Source organism: Pogoniulus pusillus, chromosome 10 (genome assembly GCF_015220805.1).
Source record: "Pogoniulus pusillus isolate bPogPus1 chromosome 10, bPogPus1.pri, whole genome shotgun sequence".
Lineage (NCBI taxonomy): Eukaryota > Metazoa > Chordata > Aves > Piciformes > Lybiidae > Pogoniulus > Pogoniulus pusillus.
This window is the reverse complement of record NC_087273.1, coordinates 24,446,204-24,462,217: the sequence shown is the minus strand read 5'-3', so window position 1 is coordinate 24,462,217 and position 16,014 is coordinate 24,446,204. Positions and strand designations below refer to the sequence as shown.

Genomic DNA, 16,014 nt, shown 5'->3' with positions numbered 1-16,014 from the left:
CTTTCTGCTCTGAGGCTAGCATAAAACTCAGCACCCAGACCAGATGAGGACAAAAATAATTGAGCGAAATTCTGATTTCTGACCATGCATTTACTACATTCTGAATTGTATTGGCTTTCCTGCCAAATAATTTCAGTTATGTAAATTATTTCAGAAGTTTCACGATTGAGCTAATGTGCTTCTAGGGCTTTCATAGTGTGCATGGGTTAAGAGGCAAGAATTGTTTCTTAACTGGGTGTGATTTAGTAACACTACTGGAAAATAAAAGTCAAAAAAGTAAGAGATCAAGCTGGTATTTTCTCTTCTCTGATCTCTTACAAAATAGGTCTTTCAAGAATAGCTACAGTGCTGCAGGAACTAGCACTGGCAATTAAACGCTATTCCTTTTCTGACTGAAAATATGTGGTGTTACCATCAGTGTTGTTTGTCTAATGACATGGAAAAATAAGGGGTTTAGCCATTTAATAATGGTCTTTTCACAACACAGAGGGCACTGACCTACCTACAGAAATGGCAAGGAATGCCAAAGAATGCCAGACAGAGAGGAGCACCACCATTTCAGCAGTGAAACCAGCACCTTTTAACACTTGGAGCATTGCAAATAGTTAAAACCTTTGCACTATTGGACATTTGGGGTGGGGAAAGTGAGAGAGAGAGAAAAGAATAATCTCTAACATCATGAGCAACATCAAGTAAAATTTGCAAACACCCTTCCAACCATGAGCTCCGGCCCATGATTTTTTTGGGAGTACTTCTTAAAAGCTTTCACTCTGGCCATAAGCACCTTAGTGGATTTGTGACAAGTGTTCCCTCAATAGTTGTGTCCAGCGTATCACTATGGTTGACCTGCATGCATGTTTACTGGGATGTCAGCTTTGCTCAGCTTGATCACCCTCCTGCCTGGCTAGGCCAGTCTTTGTCAGAAAGCCACCGAGCTTTCTGTTGTTTAGGTCAAAGTGGCAATGAGTGGCAATTTCCGAGGTGTGAGAGTCGACATGAGCAAATTGGAAAACACAAGCCTCGAGTCTGCTCGCTTCCTTTACCATCCCTGAAATGAAATAAAAAATGTGGGTCTGGTGGAAGTGGGGGTGTTGCATTATGAAAGAGACATATCCGTGTGCTGGTACTGGGGGGTGGCTGTTAATATATATATATATATATATATATATATATATATATATATATATATTTTTTTTTTTTTTTTTTTTTTTTTTTTTTTTAAATCTTCTGAACAGTTCCTCCTGCCCTTGAACATCGCAGCACATTTCAAAGGGAGTAGGTGGGAGGAGGGCAGCTGCCTCCAGCACCGCTTCCCGCTGCGGCTCTTCCGCCGGGGAAGGCGCGAGCGGCACCTCCCCGGGCCCCTGGCAGCGGGGCAGGCCTCGCTCCCACCTCAGCCCTGGCCTCCGCTCTGAGCCGGGAGGGGGAACACGAGGTCCCGGGCCGGGCAGATTTGGCCCGAGAAGAGATGTCATCTCCGAGGGGACTCTGGTGTCACCCCGTTCTGTAAATTGCGCGCTTAGCCGCTCAGGCGAGTGACGGGACGGGGTCGGCAGGGAGAAACGGAGGGAGAGGGCGGGGTCCCCTCGGGGCGGCGGCTCTCCCCGAGGAACGGCGCTCTCCCCGGGAGCCTCGGCCCCGCTCTGCGCCGGGGCCGGCGCATTCGAGCAGCCAGGCTGGGAGGGAGCCCGGGGCAGTAGCCTGAGGGCAGCGCCAGCGGGACGGGCCTCGCCGGGGAAAGCAAACGACAGCCCAGCTCCGCGGGACCGGGTAGGGGCAATCCACACACCTCCTGCGCTCCCGGGTGATTTGAGGAGGGCGTGAGGGTCCCACAAAGTGGCTGGGAGGCCAAGCGATGCCCCTGCCCCTACCCGCGTACCCCTCATCTCCCCGGCACGCAGGCAGCCCTGGCGGGCAGCCAGGCACCCACCTCGATGTGGGTTTGTTACTCGGCTTTGAAATGCAAAGGCTCGCTGCGTGATTGGCTTTCTGTTTACAAGTGCGAATGGGGAGAAGACTCACGTTCTCCTTCTTGTGGTTTCCCCGCCTTGGAAGCTGCAAAGACAATCCGAGGAGGGAGAAAGGGAAAAGAGAAGAGGATTTCCCAGTTTCAGCATTCATCAGATTTACCGTGACAGCGCACTACAAGGTGCAGCGTGTGTCTAACATTACGAGCACGGGTCCATGCAAATGACAGAAGCATGAAAGAGCCCTGGCAAGAATAAATCTGTCGATGTACCGATGTTCCCTATTAACGTTACAGTTCAGCCTTAGTGGTTTCGATGGGAAAACACCGGTTTAAAATTTCCCATTGCCACCGCACCTCTCCTGAACCTGTCTCCCCACACCTCTTTGTCTTCGCTTAATTAAGTGGGATATAGTACTAATTTTCTCTTCCTCTCTTTTATTGAGACGACTGCCCAGGCTTACGCCTTTAAGCAGGAATGATATTGATCCCTCCTCCCCCTACTGTCAATCCCGATTTGTCCCTTTTCCTGCTGAACAAACAATTAAGAGAAAGTACCGACGGCGCTACAGAACTTGCCATGCGGCAGGGCCCCTGGGCACCGGGCAGAAACCGGGAGCGGGTCCTGGCATCCGAGGGTGGGAGAGGGTGGAGGGGGGCTGCACACGGCGAAAGACCCTCTCAGACCAGGAACTGCTTGTCTGGCCCAAGTAACTTCGCTGGAGAGACCAGCAGCAGCGGAGGGACGGACGGGCGAAGGGGTCAGAGAGGATAAGAAGGAGCAAGAGCTCTTGCCCCGACCTGCCTGCGGCTGCAGCCGAAGTTCTCCCACCTCTCCCTTCCTGGAGGAAGCACCCAGTGCCAGGGCAACCCCGGTGGGCTGCGCACAAGGCAGGTGGCGACGGAGGGGCCGGTCCCGGGGGCGCTGCCGGGAGCTTGTCCTTGGTGCCCGGGCTCCGCCACGCCGCTCCTCGCCTCGTCCCCTCCCCGCTGCCGAGAATCTCCGGCCCGCGCAGCCCCCGGCAGCTCCGCCGCGCCCGGCTTGCCGCGCAGCCCCAGGACTATGACTAAAGCCAAGGGCGATGGGTGGACAGGTAGAGGTGCCCATCTTCTGCGCGCAGGGCTAGCACTGGCATCGCAGCCCACCTCCTCAAACGGAAGGGAAACAAAGGGTGAGAGAGGCAGGGAGAGTTGCCTGTAAGTTTAGCGCTTTGCAGTCGTGCCTCGCAGAGATAAATGACAGTTCGGGGGTGCGCGCAGTTAATCAACGCTACGGCTGCCTTACAGCGTGTGCAACCCGCAGATCATTAGGTTAAATGGAGGACATTCGTGTCCTTCCAGAATCAATGCAATTATTGTTGGCAACAAGGACAACAATTGGAGTGGCAGCACTAATTTTACTAACCTGCTATTAATTATGGTGTCCCCCACGCCCCAGACGGCGTTTATAACCCGCGGAAGCAAACGGTGCTGGCTGCTTCTGTTTTAAAACGGGAAAAGTTGGAAGTGGAGTGCCTGGTCGTGTTGGAAAGTGTTAATCAGTAAGAAAGAGTGTGATCAGTGGAGCTATTCACTTGAACGTCACTCTGGTACAGGGGGTTAGTGAAGTGGTTGTGGCGTCTGGGGACCGAAGGCACTGTGCCGCTCCGTTCAGGTATTGCACATTGAGAAATGTCTGCGTTAGTTCACGGTAGCTCCCTGCAAAGTCAGCCAGTGCAGACGAAAGGAGAGAAGCCTTGCCATGGCACAGCCATCGCTACGAGGTTTTAGCCGAATTCTGGCGTGATCACAGGTAAAAATTTTCTTCTTGTTTTGGTGGTGATGCTCGTGTGTGTCTCTTTCTACGGAAGCGGGGGTTGGGGAGGGGAGCGGTGGGGTTTATCCCATCCCCCCTCTCCCCCCTCTTCGGAGCCTGCTTTAGCAGCAAGGCATCTGAAAACATCCTGCTGGAGGGAAGAGAAACTATCTATGATGAATCATTTGGCTTTGTGCAATCTTTACCTAGGACAGAGGGCAAATGTATTTTAACATATGTTATTTCTTGGGAAGGGGGTGCGATATGATATTCAGCGAGCACTAAGGTAAGGTATCGAGCCAAACTTTGGATTTTAAGGCAAACTTTAAAAGACATAGTATTTGACCTTGCAAGTAGGAAAGTTTTCGCTTTGCAGGGAAGTGTGTTCTGCTGTCTGCTGGCAGAAGGCTTAGAGGCGGCTGTCTACCAATGCCTACGAGTCTGCGGCACTGAGGTGTAGAGGAGATGGAAAGAGAAGCCTTGTACAGTCTTTGCTTTGCTAGTGAAAGTGTCGTTGCGATGCTCTGCAGGTAAATGTGGCTATGTTGAGGGGTCCAGCGGCTGTCCAAGGCGCAGCGTTTGCTGCTCTTGCTGAGAAGTTTTGGGTGTGTGAGTGAGCGCATGCTGGCTCTAGTCCTTAAGTGTGAAAAGTTAATAAATACAAATAATAGAATGAGCACGTGAGGCCTTTCTGCTTTAATCTAGATTGTTTGTCAAGAGGATTGAAGGCTTAGAGAATGAAAGCATTTAACTGGATAGCTCTGAACAACTGATTTTACGTGTAGTTGTAATCTGAGTAAATTAATTAGCGACGCCTTCTTATGCAACTGTTATGTTTGCGATCACAGCTCTGCAGATCACAAGCCACTGCCTGGGTTTTCCCAGGTCTGCAGGATCACCTCGCTGTCTCTCGATTCAAGAAGATGCAATTACACTTCAGACAGGCTCAGAGAAAACAATCGTATTTACTGTTGATAGCAACTTTATGGGAGCTAATGTAGTCGAAAATGTTGTAGGCTACCCTCAGTTTCATGTCAGATCCCAAATGGGCAACATGTAGAGCTTCACAACGTTTGTCAGGTGGTGTCAAGGCTGCTTTAAATCTGTAACGTGTAAACAAAGCAAAGAGCTAGCTAAAGTCTGGTTAGCCCATAAGCAAATTCCATCACTGAAATATTTCCAGGAGTGGCAAGAAACCCTCCAAAGAAGGTGATGAAAACTCAGATAGTAAAAGTGTAGCTGCATTAACTGCTTCCAGATCATGTCCCTGAAGACGTCCATCAAAGTATTAGTCCTGAAGAGGTTCTCTGTTCTACCTGCTGTGGCCTGTTCCAACATCACAGCATTTCCTTCATGTTTCATGGTTTTATTATAAAACGTGCATGAATGTTGGCTCTGGATTCTCAGAGAAGAAAGACAGAACTCTCAGAGACAGAGTTGATTAAGATTTTGCTGTAAAATACCTTCTTGTTTGAGTGTGCAGGCTAACTTCTACAAGAGAGGAACTCTCCAGTGTTTCCCATCGATCCGATTGGTTTACTTTCTCAAACTTTGGAGAAAGCAGTATGTGTTTCTTTTTCTTGAAAGCTGTTAACTGCTTGGTACAGGAAAGGGGCTTTGACAGGGATCAATTTTTATTGCACAGCAAAGACTTGCATTTTCCAAATGCTTAAGGATATAGCCTGCAGCATTAAGCGTCTTTGCTTGGATTTGAACAGTGTTGCGTTGTTTATGTGCAAGAACCACAAAGGTTATTTTAAATCATTGTGGGACTTACTGCATGTTTGTGTGCTGGCACCAAAAATTCAAGAAGAAATATAGTTGTGTTGAATTTCTTATCTACAAAGAGCCATTATTTCTAGATTGTAAGTGAAACAAGACATGAACACAGGAGAAAGATAAAATGTCAGGTTTTAGCATTTAAGGTTGTTACAGTTTTTGATGTTGTTGTGTTTACTTGTTGTTCAGTTTTTTAATTACTGCTTTCTAGGGAATGCAGATTGGAAGTGGTGCAAAGCTGACCAGGGGTAAAGTACTAGATCAGGCAGGCTGCAAAGAAGAATGACAAATAATTATTATGATTAATACAGGAAAGTTCAGTGCAAAGATGAGCACCAGAGTATTTACATGGTTCAGTGAAAGACAACTGTGATATATAAATAGACAAGGACTATAAATATTGAATTTCACCTTGTATTTTAAAGTTTAATAGACTCATCTAAATATCAAAACCTGTAGTGTTCTGTGGGCCACTGTGGAGTTGACATCTGCAGTAGTATCAAAAGAGAGAAGGGGGCGGGGGAAGAGTGGGGGGTGAAAAAAAGAAAATAAAACCAGCACCAACAACACCTTCCACACCACCAGGACATCTCCCAAACTGTAGACTGGAAAAATAGAAAGACTTATCCAGGCAATTCTTTAGCTCTCCCAGCTAATTAAAGTGGTTTACACCGAGTCGCTCTTGAGCAACTGTTTTCTTCCCTAGCACCGGTGAGTTTATACTCCTGGGTTTAAATAAACATCCCCCAGCGTGATCAGCGCAGGAGGCAGAGCGAACAGCCCCAAAGGCAGCGTGCAGACCATTGTGTAAACACCGGGTGTCTTTTCTTCCCAAACAATGCAGTAGTCCGTCAACATGCCGCATAGGAGGAAGCTGCTCGTAAAAGTATCATCATATCTTGGCAGCACCGGGGGTGGCAGGCGGAATAAAGGACTTCTGTAAAAGACCCAATAGCTAAGTTATTAATATTCCCAGGAAGAAGAAGGTATTAGCTTTTCAGGTGAGGAAAGAAAAAGCACTTTCTTCCCCTCGAAAAATCAATACAGAATTCAAACCCGATTATTAATGTCATTTGGTTCCCTTTTATACGTTTTTCCCGGCTACAGAATCAGAGCTGTCAGGATAATTTGCATGTGCTGTATCTGATATCTTTCATTTGCAAAGTCTCTAAAGCGCTGTAGAAAGTCTCTCGTTGTAGTCTAACTCAATCCAAGAACTAGTATTTTCATCTGTAAATTAAAGCAATTACGCAGCAGATATTATATTATGTGTACTGTGGTCTCCAGATAGTCATCAATCACCCTCAATCGAGCTGTCAGTGTGGGCAGATTCGTTTCTGGGAGGCAGTCTTCCAGCTGGGGAGAAGAAGAGAACATCATCATTAATTAGAGTGTGACCCTGGGGCTATTCACATGTCTGAACCCAGGAATCTCTCTGAGCAAGTCTGCACACCACGGAGCAGCCTTCAACTGCAGCAGCAGCCCGAGCTTCAGCCTCGGCGCTGACTCCTCCGCTTCCTCCACGAGACCGGCGGTTACCTGCCCGCCCTGCCCCGGCGGTGCTTAGCCATTGAGGGAAGATGCTGGGGCTACCAGCCTGTAGAAATGGCCAAAGCAACCTCCGCGGGCCGGTAGCCCTATCATTTCCTGTCCACGGCTGCTGCCTCCGGGCGGCAGCAAGGAGCCTGCCCCTCTCCGAGAGTGAAGTAGAGGAGGATGTTACCTGCTTGGAGGGTGGGGGGGGGCAGCCCCCCGAGAGTAAGGAGACTGATAGTAGCAGTGGGGTGTAGAGAAGGAGGTGATCTAATTGAGAGTCCCAGGCCCTCCTTCACTTGGGGCTCCTTCCGCAGCCTCAGAAAACTACCAGGAAAGAAATGTTTGCTCTTGAGTGTGAAACAGCACTTGGGCACATTTGAGTTGCACTCATCTCTCGAATCTCGCCCTCTCTGCTTTTCCTCCTCCCGAGCTGCGCGCAGCCTGGAGCACAGGCAGACAGACTGGATGCGGCCCTGCGCCCTGCCACAGGCTGCCTTTTCCCGCAGAGGATCGCGAAGGCATCAAAATCGGTTTAACGTGAAAAGTCACGTCCTTTCAATCATACCCCGGAATACACTTGTAGGGTTTTCTACCTGTAATCACACGTCTGGAATAAAAACTGAAAAGGAAAGCAGGATTGCATGTCATGTGCTTTTATTGTCAGCACTAGCGCTAATTTTAACTGTTGACTAAATCTTAAATGAAGACTCAGTCGTGTGTCCCTTCATATGTCTTGTTTGTAATTGAGACTAATTATTACTGTGGGGTGGGAAGAAGCAGCTGCTCATTAATTAATTTCTAATTAAAAGTGCTTACCAGCCTTTCAGTGACTAAGGAGGATGGTGGGGAAATCTTAGCTGATACAACATTGATCCTGCAGATTAAAACCATTCATTCCTTTCCCTGCAGAAAGTGTTGCAAGAAGGCGCAGGTGCTGCCAGAGAGCTTTCCAAACTTTCATTCCTTTTAGGCAGACTGAAAGGGATGCTGGAAAGTCTCTTTTCCATGCCACGGGAAAGGGTCCCGAAAATGAAGGTTAAACTTATAGACAGGTTAATTTGGACGGGTTTTGCATGACGTCAGAGTCTTAGCTTTTTTAAAACTGCGTGCTTCTGAACTCATGTATTTGTATCACTTTTCTCTCCCCTTCATTTTTCTTTAAGTGCAAAGTATGTATTTCTGCATCACGTTTGCCAGATTAGGAGCCCATACGTAACAATTATTCCTGTTTCGTAGCTGTAGAAGGGAAGGTACTAACATCACTATACATATTTTTAATTTGGTTTAAAAAAAAAAAAGAGTTTAAGTCTTTATGTAAATAAATTAAATGTTGTTTTCTGCTTCGTCCTATAAGCATCTAGGAAACTGTGGTTACCAATCAATTGGTACAATAGAGCAGAGCCAGGCTGCAATAGCGTGCAGACCAGACGTCTCGCCTTGTTTCTAGATAACTGGGAGCCTCTGTACCATGTCCTATCCTCAGTTTGGCTACCCTTACTCCTCTGCACCCCAGGTAAGACTTTTTGCCTACCAACGTTAATTGATTGAATTTCAGACCTTATTGACTACTTCTGTCCAGGGCTACGAGCGGCCGTGGTCCTTTCTCTCTTGTGAGAATGGAAAAATCGGCTGCTGGTTCCGCATCTTTACAAGATGCTCAAGTTCTATCTCGAGCATATATTTCAAACGGGAAGGAATATGAGAGATATAGGATGTTTGAGGGGTGACAGTGTCGCGTGGGGGAGGATTGCAAAGATGAGGGAGGTAAGAAGCGGAGATAAGAGATCCCCCAACCCCCACTAGCTTTCTTCACATCTCTGAGCTTTTTTTTTCCCCCTTTTTTCCCCCTTCGCCCTCATTTCTCATCAAATTCACTTTACCGGTTAAACATGAAAGTACCGAGGTGCAGACTGTAGAAACATAATGGGATATTCTCAACCAGCAAGTTAATAACACATGCGTGCGTGGCTGCTAGAAAGCTGCAGTCAAAATAAATATGCATGAGTGGTTCAGAAAAAAAGGGTTAAAAACGCAGATGGGAAGCATTGTGTCGCAAGAGGAGAAAACCAGTGTAAACTCAGTCTTGTGAGAACACACTAGAAAAGTTAGTTTTTAAATGCCAAGGGCTGAAACGAGGTCTTGCAGAGAATTAAACAGCCGCAGTCAAGGCGCGTTTGTTTGTTGTTGTGGGGTTTTAGAAAACTGATCAACTACTTGCACTTCTGCGTTTCTCCGGAGCGCTTGAAATCAAATAGGGAAGAGGAGGGAAGGGGGCGACATCCCAAAGATGCAATCTGATAAAAAACCCACACCGAACTTGGTTGCTGTTTGGGTAGTAGTCCCGTTCCCCCCTACACCCTCCCTCAGCGCCGCTCTCTTTTTCTCCAGTTCCTCATGAGTACCAACTCCTTGACAACCTGCTGCGAGTCCAGCGGCCGGACGCTGGCAGAGACGGGGGCGGCCGCCTCCGCCCAGACCCCCGTGTACTGCCCGGTGTACGAGAGCCGCCTGCTCGCTACCGCCCGACACGAGCTCAACTCCGCCGCCGCCCTGGGGGTTTACGGCGGTCCCTACGCTGGCCCCCAGGGCTATGGAAACTACGTGACCTACGGCACCGAGGCTCCCACGTTCTACTCCTTGGTAAGCCGCCCCGGTGGCATCGCCGGTCGCCCGCCGCCACATGGGAAACATCCGTTCGCCAGTCCTCCACGCCGCAGCCGCACTCTTCCCGGTGAGGCAGTGGCCGGTCCGCAGGACCCTTTTGAGACGGGGACAGCCCCGGACGCTTCCTTCCTCCTCCCAAACCCCCGAGCCGCACGGCGCTCCCCCGCGCTCTCCCGCTCATGTCCACAGAGGCGGAAGCACGGCGCGTCCAGCCCCGCGGTCATTAAATATTCAAGCCCGGCATGGTTCTCACGGTAATGCAATTAAAAGTCGCGCTTGACGAGGTGGCGGTCGAGAGTGGAGGGCCCGGCCGGGCGGGTAGTTTAGGGCAACTCAGGCCGTGCGTGTCTCGCAAGGAGACAGTGTGTTCTTCCCGGCCAGGTCGTTTTGCATTCCCCCCCACCCTCCGCCCCGACACCATAACACGCGCTTTAACGTCTCTATTGATCTGGCTGGCCGCTGCTGCCAAGGGGCCTCTGGGAAGGTCCGTCGTGTAACCCCCGCCCCCCATCCGCGGGGGAGCCGGGCGGCGGGGCCGGGGCGGGGGTCGGAGCTGTCCCCGCGGCGGGGGCTGAGGGCGGTGGCGCGGTATCTCTTGCAGAACAGTTTGGAGGCGAAGGACGGGAGCGGGTCTGCGCATGCGGGCATCGCCCCGGCGGCTGCCTACTACCCCTACGATCACACTCTCAGCCAGTACCAGTACGACAGGTAAGCGCACACCCCCCACCGGCCACGCTCGACGGCCCTCTCCCCACCCCAGCTTCCCGTCCGACCCGCCGCAGAGTCCGAGGCACGGACCTGCCTTCTCATCGCCCAATGTTTTACTCTCGGCCCCAGCAGTGCCACCGCCCCTTCCCCACGAAACGTCCTTCACACACAAACTCGCAGACACGAGGTCCCTTGCTCCCGGAACGGATTGTGGAGGGTCCGGTCCTCCTCCGCTGGAGCAGTTATCTCTTCTTGTGGAGTCGGGTTGAGGCGCCTGGGCATCTGTGCTGTGTTTATTAGCTTTTTTAAAAGCGCAAAACCACTTACTCACTGTTTCAAGCTCTGAGGCCTGTTGGGTGCTGGTGACCTTTCCTGGAGGATGTGCATTAAATATTCAGTCACAGCCCAGTGTCATCTGCGTTAGGTTTCTACAATTTCAGGAACAAAAGGGTAGGAGAGATCACTAATAAAAGCAGCAAGAAGGAATATATTTCTATTAACAGTTACACCCTGGGGTCACCCAGATGTATTCTGTTTGGGGAGGCCTGATCAAACAACAAGAAAGTGGAATTTCTGTGTGTTTGCAAGCAGCTAAGATTTCCCTGCTGCTTAAAATGTTGGCATTGACTTGACCACCAGTGAAGTCAGGCACTTTCTTCCCTCTTTGCACTACCACAGCTATGGCATGGCAGGGATTTGGATAGCCCAATGCTGTTGCCAGTTGAACCCGAGGCAGATCTCCCTCTGAAAGAACTGTCCTCACCCATCGTACCCCTTTCTGGTCCAGTCAGCCACCCCCTGGGGGATATCGAGGGCAAGCATGTGGTGCCAGGGCCCTGGGATCCTGCATCGGTCTGCGGGGGAGGGTGAGGGTGCCGTGTCACACTGCAGGTGCTCCCCTGTGCCAGCAGGTATGGCACGATGGACGGCGGAACACGGAGGAAAAATGCCACCCGGGAGACAACCAGCACACTGAAGGCCTGGCTGCAGGAGCATCGCAAGAACCCTTATCCTACCAAGGGCGAGAAGATCATGCTGGCCATCATCACCAAGATGACCCTCACCCAGGTCTCCACTTGGTTCGCCAATGCCCGACGACGACTCAAGAAGGAGAACAAGATGACCTGGCCCCCACGGAACAAGTGCTCGGATGAAAAGCGGCCCTACGAGGAAGAGGAGGAAGAGGAGGAGGACGGTTCGCAGGAAGAGGCGATGAAGAGCGGGAAAGCAGAGGGTATCCTGCTAAAAACAGGCATTTAGCGCTTCGGCCGCGGGGGCTTGGCCGTCAGGTCGCCCCCGGGGTGGTCCCCGCTCGTGGGGGCGGCTGCGGGCCTTGCTCGTGGGGGCGGCTGCGGGGCAGCGCGGTGCTGCCAGTGACCGTGTGTCTTGTTTTTACTGTCCCTTCCCCCGCCCCCACTCCGCAGAGCCCACGGGCAAGGAGGAGAAGGAGCTGGAGCTCAGCGACCTGGAGGACTTGGACGCAGCCGAGTCGGAGAGCTCGGAGTGTGAGCTGAGGCGGCCCTATCCTCACCCGCTCCCGCTCCCGCACCCGGGTGGCACCCAGCCGCCACGGGCCGCCGAGCCCCCTGCCAAGATGCCACCTCCGGCGGCCGCCGCTGCCGTGGAAGAGGAGGAACCAGCTGCGGAGCGGGCGCGGAGCTGCCTGAAGACGGTGGCAGAGGAGTGCGGCCCCGACCTACTCGGTACTCGGCAGCAGCGCAGTTGCGAGTCCAAAATGTGCTTCCAGCAGGGGCAGCAGCTACTGGAGGCGAAGCCCAGGATTTGGTCCCTGGCGCACACAGCCACTTCACTCAACCAGGCCGAGTACCCCTCCTGCATGCTGAAACGGCAAGGGGGCTCGGCCTCCTCCGCCGTCTCTGCCCCGGTCAGTGTCATAGACAGGCACCAGGATTCGCCGGTCACCAACCTTAGGAACTGGGTGGACGGGGTTTTTCACGATCCGCTGTTCAGACACAGTACTTTGAACCAAGCCCTGAGCAACACGACAGTTTCCTGGGCTACCACCAAAGGAGCCATTCTGGAAACGGGCGCCTTGGGACGCGCGGTGGGGAACGGCGCCAACATGCTCAAGGGGCAGCTCTCAAACTTGGCCCACCATGACTCGGACAAAGAGTTTCTGGCGTTTCCCAAATCAGGAAGCAAAATGTTTTGTTCGTAACAGGCCCACCGAAGGGCAAAGGACATTCTAATGCTTGAAAAGTCAGATAAACTGAAAAGAGACTTGCGAGAGTTTAAATTTAAATATAAAACTTTTTTTTTTTCCCCTTTTCAATAAACACAACAGAAACGAGGATTTGACGTTCAGTTTGCTCAATTCAAGGGACAGACTTTATTCATTGGTGTTCTGAAGAATTTCTTCTGGCTGCGACTTTAAGGGATCAACGTCGTGAAAGTTATTTAATTCCCTGTCCAAAAAGCACGTGCTATAGCGTAGACCTACTTTAAAAGTTTACATCCAAAAGTTTACAAATGGGAAATTTTAATTCAGATTTAATTTAAGGCATGCCGACTTTAGTTATAAAGACTTTTTGATAAATTTTCCTCCTGATTTCCTTGTTAGCATATAATTCACAAACAGCACTTCGACTAAGTTTACACCTACTGCACAAATTTATCCTGACCAAAAAAAAAAAAAAAAAAAAAAAGGCAATCAAAGCAAGCAAGCGAATATGTTAAAAGGTATGTTCACTCCAATAAATTGTCTGTTTCAGAGGTAACACAAGTGGTGGCGTTTTGCATCGTGCCAATAAACACCTTTTAGGTTTCACATTTTCCTTTTGGATCCGGTCCCGGTAATTCCAAAGACTATCAACAGGCTGCCGGGAGAGAAGAGAAGGGGCTGAGCGGAGCGCTGCAGCGGGAGAACGGACTGCCGGTGGGATGCTTGACTCCTCTCCTGGCTGTACCGTGGCCCCGCGGCTCGGAGCCGCACGAACTGGTGGGGGTCGGCGGCGGGGCCGCTGGCTGCCCTCTGATGCGGGGAGGGAGCATCCCCCTCTTCTCAATCCCCTGAGGTGCGGGCGTCCGAAGGTCGGCCCCAAAGGGCCGGACTCGGCCGCGGCATCCCCTCCGTGCGCGGAGCAATTGATTCACATGGAAAATGTGATCTTCTAAGGAACCGCTGTAGCTTTCCAGCTTCTTTGCTAGTATGGAGAATCGCTGATCCTCCATGAATATTTCAGCACTTCAGGACAGATGCTTTACCATTTTGACATTAAATAGAGCGCAACCAACAAAAAGAGAGAGGGAGAAAGAGCGCTCTCGGCATCTGATTCAGGAGCACTTGCAGACAATTTACCACTTAGAGAACTGGCGTTTAAAAGATTTCATTTTCTTCCCCGGAACGGGAACAAACTTTACTGATCCCTGGAGCGGGAGAGAGGGACAACTGCTGGAAAAGAAACTGCGAGGCACTAACACACTCCGTTTTACTCAGGCTGGTCTAAACCCTCTGAGCTGCGGCGCCAGGCGCTGAGGGGGAAGGCGAAAAGAGTCCAAAGGACCATGTTGACACAGAACAAGCACAAGAGCCCTTCTTGCCTCTCGGTCTCCTCGGTCATCCCACTCCAGTCCCTCTTCCAGGAAATACATACTCGGAGAATATATATATGTGTGTGTATTTATACACACACACATACACACACATATATTCGGCCAAGGATAAATGCAACTGAGACAGCACCCAGCCAAAATATACTGCAGCCCGCAAAGTTTCTAGCGAGACCTGTTAGTGCAAGGACTGAATAAAGGAATCTGGGCGCGGAGATCAGATCAAGCCCTTCCCCTCTCTGCGAACAGCCATAATTGGATTGTATCCAGTCATATTCCTGTCATTGTATTGACTTTCGCTCTCTTGGATGATATTATCGAGATCACTGAACCCCTCTGCTGATCTGGCTGTCAAAAGGCTCAGACAGGAGCCCCCGGCCTGGAAAACGTGCATCAGCCAAGATAATTTGAAGTGAAATTTTCATTTTGACAGTAAACCCCTCAATTTCTAAAGGCTCTGCACCCGGAGAGCTCGGTGGCAGGAGGAGGCTTTACAGAAAGCCCACGTCTTAAACTGAAAAGGGCAAAAGAACTCGAATTAGTTGTAATAGATAAAAGGGCAAAAACAAAGAGTCAAGGGTACTTGACAGTAATAGCGAAAGTGGAGTCTCCGGGGAGCCGCGATCTCAGCTAAAGGCTGGACCGGCAGGAATTTTAATGCAGCCAGGGCAGCCGGCGAGCTTTGCCTCTGAAACCCTTTAGACAAAGCAAATTATTTTCAGCCAAACTAAGGAGGTGGGGGTGAAGGAGGCGAGAAAGAGGGATGGGAGGAAAGGCAAGTGTTTAGGCTGCCCTCAAACCATTGGCGGAGGCAAGCGGGACGGGGGGGAAGAACCCGCTGCCTGCTGCGATGGTAATTGTAAAGCCGGGAGGTTTGTGAGTGGAAGCCTCGCTGTGTGCGCAGGGAGCCGGTGGGGTGACCTCGGGTCTCCCGATGGGCTTCAGCTGCCGTGCGACAGAGGCTTTGTGGAGTAGGAGGGACTTCATTCAGCGCAGCCACAGCCGGGTGTGTGCGTGCGCAAGAAGAGGGCTTCAGAAATCTCCCCGAGCCTTAGAGGTGCCCGGGCTTCTGCGTCTCCTCTGAGCAGCCAGAAATCTCCCCGAGCCTTAGAGGTGCCCGGGCTTCTGCGACTCCTCTGAGCAGCCAGAAATCTCCCCGAGCCTTAGAGGTGCCCGGGCTTCTGCTCAGCGCCGGGCACCCGCGCACCGCCCCGGGCAGGCATGTGACAGGTTACACCGCACGCGGTTATCAGGCACTGCTGGTCGGCATCGGCTCGGGCAGTGATGTGGTCAGCTCGTCATTTGGGTGGCAACTCCTCCACCCTCAGGACTTTAAAACAAGGGGATAACACTGTGGGCAAATCCAGAAGTCAGGAGCCCAAAGAAAAGTGGATCAAAACCTTTATCCCTCCATTTTCGTGTCACTGTCTTTATACAACAAGTTTGGATAAGTTTATGTATGTTATATAACACGCTCAGATCCCTCCACACCACGGGCCGAGGCATCCATTAAGACGTGGTAGGTGTATGTGTGTCTGTTTGCCCTCACACATCTACACCTTACCGATCCTGAGGTGAGAGACTGCATCAATTATGGTGGAAGGAAAATAGTCCCTTACTTTGGTACGCGAACCTTGTCCCTAGAACAGATGCAGCAATCTTTCAAAAGGGTTGGATTTTGTTGGGCTTTTGTTTGGACAAAAGATTGTGAGAATTAATTTTGCCATTTGATCCAATAACACAAGCCAAAGATCACTTTCAGCTGCTTTAGAGGACGCTACAGGACCAAAAAGGGAAGCCGTGCAGCTCATATGGCTATACAAAAGCAGAAATACAGAGGCAGATTGAGAAGAGGGGAATTTAAAAAAAAAAAAAAAAAAAAAAAAAAAAAAAAAACAGAGAGAGAGAGTAAGGGAAAAAAATCATGGAGAAAGGCTGGAAACTGAGAGACTCTAAATCATTCACCCATGGCAAATTCAAACACACAAAGGAGGGG

At 50.6% G+C, this 16,014-nt stretch overlaps 1 protein-coding gene across 1 annotated transcript; it reads left to right on the top strand.

Annotated features, from left to right (window-relative positions):
- Window positions 1-8,544: 8,544 nt before the first annotated feature.
- Window positions 8,545-13,086, top strand: IRX4 (iroquois homeobox 4). Its single transcript, XM_064150414.1, has 5 exons — window positions 8,545-8,589; window positions 9,465-9,716; window positions 10,342-10,448; window positions 11,360-11,682; window positions 11,873-13,086. Exons 1-5 carry the CDS (start codon window positions 8,545-8,547, stop codon window positions 12,625-12,627), a joined length of 1,482 nt encoding a protein of 493 aa, XP_064006484.1. The 3' UTR covers window positions 12,628-13,086.
- The last annotated feature ends 2,928 nt before the right edge of the window (window positions 13,087-16,014 follow it).

Bases quoted from the DNA above. Each gene is read 5' to 3' on its own strand.
- IRX4 (XM_064150414.1), top strand. From the start codon at position 8,545: ATGTCCTATCCTCAGTTTGGCTACCCTTACTCCTCTGCACCCCAG. The intron at 9,717-10,341 runs GTAAGCCGCCCC...TATCTCTTGCAG, and splicing joins CTCCCACGTTCTACTCCTTG to AACAGTTTGGAGGCGAAGGA. The intron at 10,449-11,359 runs GTAAGCGCACAC...CTGTGCCAGCAG, and splicing joins AGCCAGTACCAGTACGACAG to GTATGGCACGATGGACGGCG.